The 5,666-nt window shown below is 39.0% G+C and overlaps 1 protein-coding gene across 1 annotated transcript; it reads left to right on the forward strand.

Moving 5' to 3' along the window:
• Positions 1 to 795: 795 nt before the first annotated feature.
• Positions 796 to 4,619, forward strand: tnni1b (troponin I type 1b (skeletal, slow)). Its single transcript, XM_044213611.1, has 8 exons — positions 796 to 915; positions 2,607 to 2,640; positions 2,859 to 2,865; positions 2,989 to 3,030; positions 3,123 to 3,254; positions 3,407 to 3,496; positions 3,690 to 3,866; positions 4,291 to 4,619. The coding sequence occupies exons 2-8, from the start codon at positions 2,627 to 2,629 to the stop codon at positions 4,393 to 4,395; spliced, it is 567 nt and encodes a 188-aa protein (XP_044069546.1). The 5' UTR covers positions 796 to 915; positions 2,607 to 2,626; the 3' UTR covers positions 4,396 to 4,619.
• The last annotated feature ends 1,047 nt before the right edge of the window (positions 4,620 to 5,666 follow it).

Consider the following 5,666-nt stretch of genomic DNA (forward strand, 5'->3'; position numbering starts at 1 on the left):
TATTGTCCTTGCATGAGTGAACAGAGCACTTAGACGGGTGCTCACTTGGACAGACACACACACACACATACACACACACGGAGAGTGGCAGCATCACATGGCAATTTGTCTATGTTTGTCTATGTTTAGTTGTTAGGCCTTAGCTAAATGTATACTGGAAACTGCATTCCTGCCTTAAAACCATGGCTTAGCATTGTCTGCAGCTATTATCCTAATCAGACCAAGGGGGCCCTGCAGTCTCAGGGGTGACAGGGCACGTCTCCAACATTGCTTTCAGTAGCCAAAGAAAATTTTAGAAAATCATCTACAGTAACAAGACAAACTGCTTGGCTATGGCTGCTTGAAGTTTGCTTCAAGATAGGAAAGGTCCAGAGAGACCGAAACGTTAGTATAATTAATAAATAGTGATGCTGAGCAAGAACAGTGTGCAGGATTTCTTTTGGATCGAAGCCAGTTGGATGTGTGAATATTTTCTTTTAATTCAAGATGGGAAAAAGTAAGTGTTGCTTGAACTTTCCGTAGTCACACAGTGGCTGTCTGTTAGGATGAATAAAGCTGGTGTACAGGAGTAGAGAAGATCCCATCTAGAGCGTTTACCCATGTGAAAGAGGAAAAACAGATTAACAACTGACTGCTGAAGTGAAAGTCGACAAGGACGTTGTTTATCCCGTCCTGGCACACAGAAAAGTTCACACACATTATTGTAAAGAAGCAGAGAGCAGTGATCTGTCAACACAACCACTGCTATCCTGAGGCCACCCCCTCTCATGGTGTGTGTGTAGTTGTGTGTGTTTTCTATTTAAGTCTCCTTGTGATAGAGAGGAGGGACAAAGGGGAGCAGGAGATAAATATTCGGTTGCGTTCTTCTCTCCATCTCTTTGTGTCTGTCTGCATCCACGGCATCAACAGAGGAAGGTAAGGCCATGAATCTCTGCTACACTAAATCAATCACACTGCTATAGTTATTACTTCTGTGTCATTTTATTCCCCCAAGTCAGTGTTAAAGGTTGTGGTGGTTTGATCTGAGAACTGAATCTTACTTTGGATTTCATCAATTGCATTAGACATTAAATCAAATATTGGTATATGGAATCAAAGTGTATAAAATAATCTGACCAATTTTACATTCATGGCTGCAACTAACAATTATTTTCCTGATCGATTAATGTAGTGATTATTTTCTCGATTAAAATCATATGGGCTACAGAATGTCATCAAATAGCATAAAACGCCCATAACAACTTCCCAAAGCCCGTGGTGACCAACAGGCCAAAACCCAAAGAAAGACAAAGAAAACCAGCAAATATTCACATTTGAGAAGCTGCAACCAGCAATTTTTTGCTAGTTTTGCTTAAAAATAAAAACTATCAATAAATATTCAATCAGTTATCATGATAGTTGCCAAATAATTGTCTGTCCGCTAACTATCATTCTAGTTCTAATTACATAAAAAAGATCACATTGCTACAACTATGACAACTCTCTAAATCACTGTTAATTGGATTTAATGTCACTTCATCGCAAGTAATTTAACTGTAGAACAATGAATGGCCGATATTAATATGAATTAATAACTGTTCATACATACACACACACACTTTTTTTTCATTGATATGCAACAACATTGCCTAGAACGGCTTAATACCCCTGCAGATATTAAAGGGAGAGATACCCCGTATATATGGTATGGTAAAACTTAAAGTTTCAATACTTAGTCAATAAATCGAGCGACAGAAAAATTATCTTTCTTAGAATGTGAGGATATGCTGCTTTTCTTTGTATTATATGGTAGTAAAGTGAATATCTTTAGATTATGAAATGTTGGTCAGACAAAACAAGCTATTTAAGACCAAATGATTAAATCAAGAAAATAATAAGCAGATTAATAAAGAATGAAAATGATTGTTAGCTACAGCCCTACAAAATCTGAAACGGTTGACAAATGAATATAGTCTCAAGGCATATATCCCCCAAAGCTATGTAGAACATGCACATTATTTTTTATCCTTTTGCTTGGTAAAGTCAACTGGGCATTCTTATTAAAAAGTTTAGGTCAGTACTCTTCTGAGAATTGGGGACTTAGTCTATATTTGTGTCTCTATCCAGTGGAAAAGAAGGAGTGAAAGCAGGAAATGTTCTCAATCTGGAATAGCTGCCATGTTGGGGGCCTTTCATGCTTCTCCATGTCTGCCATCACTTTGTTTTCTGGCAGATGAGTGTGCTATCAGCACTGGGAGGTGACTGGATGATTCTGTCCAGCAGGCCTTTCTATGAGTAAGACATTACAATGCCAGATAAACAAAACAGGTTGTGAAGTCACATCCTTTAGTCATTTAATATATAATTCAATAAATCAATAATAACAACAAGAACAGTGGAGTAACAATTAACACTAGGTGACAGTCTTTAAAAGATCAGTAGATCTCTCTACACACACACACACACAGTATATTTCCATTTGTGTAACACTATACGGTTGACGGAGGTGGAATGTATCTATAGTGGAGCTAAAAGGGAGTTAAGTTAAGACCCATTGGGGCACTTGACCCAAGTGGTCCCCACTGTTGAGAACTTCAGAGGCAAAAGGTTTTATTTTTGTCTTCCAGGGGGAACTGAAATAGTCAAGATGCCTGAGAAAGCGTAAGTGTATTGTGTTTCTGTTATTGTTTCCATTTCCAAATCAGAGTATCAGTTTCATACAGCAAATGGGATTTATCTATAGAGACACATAATGAAATATAATATGGCAATTATCAGATGCAATTCATTCATTTAAATGGTTTCCTATCTGCGACTGAATGCTAATGCTACATTTCTGTGCCTATTGTGTCCTCTTTTTATAATTTTCTCACCCACAGACCAGAGGTAAGAGTCACAAGACACTACTCAATAAGAACTCCAATAATTTAACAGGCGCACATATTAAGATTATCACTGGGCTACTAAAATATTACACAAATTTAAAAAAAATAATAATTCTTTTTGCAGAGGAAATCTAAAATCTCAGCCTCCCGTAAGCTCATGCTGAAGGTGAGTCCTCAGTCCAATTTCCACAGACTGTGTCTTTGGTCAGAAAGACACCAAATCAAATGGTTAAATTTACTTTGTGTGTGGTATTTCAGAGCTTGATGGTCGCCAAGGCCAAGGAGGAGCTGGAGCAGGAGATGGAAGAAAAAGAGGAACAGAAGGAAAAGTACCTGGAAGAAAAATCTCCTCCAATACAGACCAGTGGCATGTCCTTAGCAGAGCTACGGGTAATATTTTACATTTACCACAGAGTTGTTCATATTTGCAAACTAAAACTCTGTAAATTCTTTATGCTCAATGACATAATGCTGCTAACGATCTGTTATTTCACTCAGGAGGTGAGAAAATTAACATCCAACGCCTCTTATTTTCTATGTAGACATTATGTGAAGAGCTGCATGCCAAAATAGATGTGGTGGACGAGGAGCGGTATGATATTGAAGCCAAAGTCTTGCACAACAACAGAGAGGTAACTGAACATTAGTTAAGAAAGATCAGCATTGATCATTTCCACATCAACAACAAAAAGATAAACACATATCTAAAAGCTGCAAAAGTTTAGCTTTAAATTCAATGATTCTACAATGGGACACTCAGTGCTACAATTGAATAGCTGTCACTGTCTGTGGCAAACATTAACTTCCTCTCTATTTTCTCCACAGATCAAAGACCTAAACATCAAGGTACTGGACCTGCGAGGGAAGTTTAAGCGACCCAGCCTGAGAAGGGTGAGGGTCTCTGCTGATGCAATCCTGCGCTCCCTTCTGGGCTCCAAACACAAGGTCTCTTTGGATCTGAGAGCTAATCTTAAATCAGTCAAGAAGGAGGACACAGAAAAGGTGAGTTTGGGAAAAATAAAGAGACAAAGCTAAGGAGATGCTTTTGGACAAAATACAATGACACAATCCTGATTCATTTCCATGGCACACAAGGTGCAGCTCTGGCAGAGATGTTTTCCATGGTGATCATTTACGTTTGCACTTTAAGCCTTTGGCTGATGTCCATATCAAGGGTGACTGCCAAAGTGCGAAACAGACTAATCAGCTTTCTTAGCCAAAACAAAGAGAAACCACTGGTGTAAAGGTTGAAATATCAGATTATGTTTAACAAAGATTCCTACATCCCACGAGTGTTTCTGTTTAATAGAGAGGCTCCAGCTGAGGAGAAAAACATCTGTTGGAATAATTTTAGACTTGCATGCATCTAAATGTGCAAAACAGCTTCAGTCCAACGCCACACCTTTCTGTGACTCTCTCTGTGCAGGAGAAGACAGTGGAGGTGAGTGACTGGAGGAAGAATGTGGAAGCCATGTCCGGCATGGAGGGCCGCAAGAAGATGTTTGATGCAGCGAAGGGCCCCAACCAGTAAACCGGTGTTATTCAAAGAACAGCTGGCTTTCATCTTATGTTAAATACCATCGCTTGTAAACCAAAAAGTTTAGAATACAGCACAAATTCTAAATGTGTAAACTCTCAAGTACTTCACAGGGTCACAGAATTTTTTGGTATTTTATATTCAGTTAATTTTCACACCCAAATTTTATGTGTGTTTTGTTTCATTATCACTGAAATAAACACAGCATATGCAGTCTCCTTTTTTGTGTCTTTTTGGGTGTGTGTGTGAATGCAAAGGAACCGTTCTCATTCACACACATCAGTCAGCTGTTCTGATGAAATGTCAGTGGATTTAGGATATTGTTTTCATGCATGTGTGACGTTTTGTGGACTGCTTGCCCTCCACACAAACATTTTGAGCTTAGATCCAGAAACACAGCTTTTTTTTTAAGATAATGCATTCAAAATGTAATCCAAGTCAGATAACTAAAAAGTTGCATTCAGTGGAATAACATGCATAGTGAACACCCACTTTTCACCAAAATACAAGAGAGAAAGGCAACAAAGGAGGCTGTAATTCACCATCACTTAAATCAACAGCATGGAAACTCAAAATGCATATACTAAAACGAAAGCACACAGGTTCAGCCAGTACTAAGAATTCATTCACAGTTACTACCAATGCAAATAAGGCAGATGGGCAGGAACATGAGAGCAGATATTAGCAACAGACCTGCAGGAGAGCCACTCAGAATATGAAAACTAGCACAAACGATACACAGGCCTTCCTTCTGCAGCCTGGTGAAGTGAAGCAGCATCTCTGCGTGGAATAAATCCTTTGAGAAGAGTCTGTCTGCCGGGGGACAGCAGGACAGGAAACTCCAGCTTGAAGCTCTCTTAGTGGCAGAGGAACAGCGCCTTTGAACGGCCCGCTGACCCATGCTTTACCCAGGAAAAGCCAGTAGCAGCAGCGGGGAGCCGCACAGATATTATTATAACCTCCAACTCTGTCCTGAAACAAATGACCGGACTGAAACGCTAAACCGCCAGTGGGGAGGGCGTCAACAGTTTAAATAGTCCGCTTCACTGTGAGGGGTGCGTTTGATATGTTGCTGCAACAAGTAGGCTATAGTCATGTGCCATTAACACGATTTATTATTTTTCTGGCAGAGTTTTAGTCCATAAAGAAGAATGAGATGCTCTTGTGATGTACTGTATTGGAATGAATAATAATAATAATAATAATAATAATAATAATAATAATAATAATAATAAAATAAAAACTAACAAACAAACACCAAACCA

Source organism: Siniperca chuatsi, linkage group LG2 (assembly GCF_020085105.1).
Source record: "Siniperca chuatsi isolate FFG_IHB_CAS linkage group LG2, ASM2008510v1, whole genome shotgun sequence".
NCBI classification, from domain to species: domain Eukaryota; kingdom Metazoa; phylum Chordata; class Actinopteri; order Centrarchiformes; family Sinipercidae; genus Siniperca; species Siniperca chuatsi.

Excerpts from the sequence above, each read along its gene's own strand:
- tnni1b (XM_044213611.1), top strand. Across the intron at positions 3,255-3,406 it reads TGTCCTTAGCAGAGCTACGG|ACATTATGTGAAGAGCTGCA; the intron begins GTAATATTTTAC and ends TTTTCTATGTAG. Across the intron at positions 3,497-3,689 it reads TCTTGCACAACAACAGAGAG|ATCAAAGACCTAAACATCAA; the intron begins GTAACTGAACAT and ends TTTTCTCCACAG.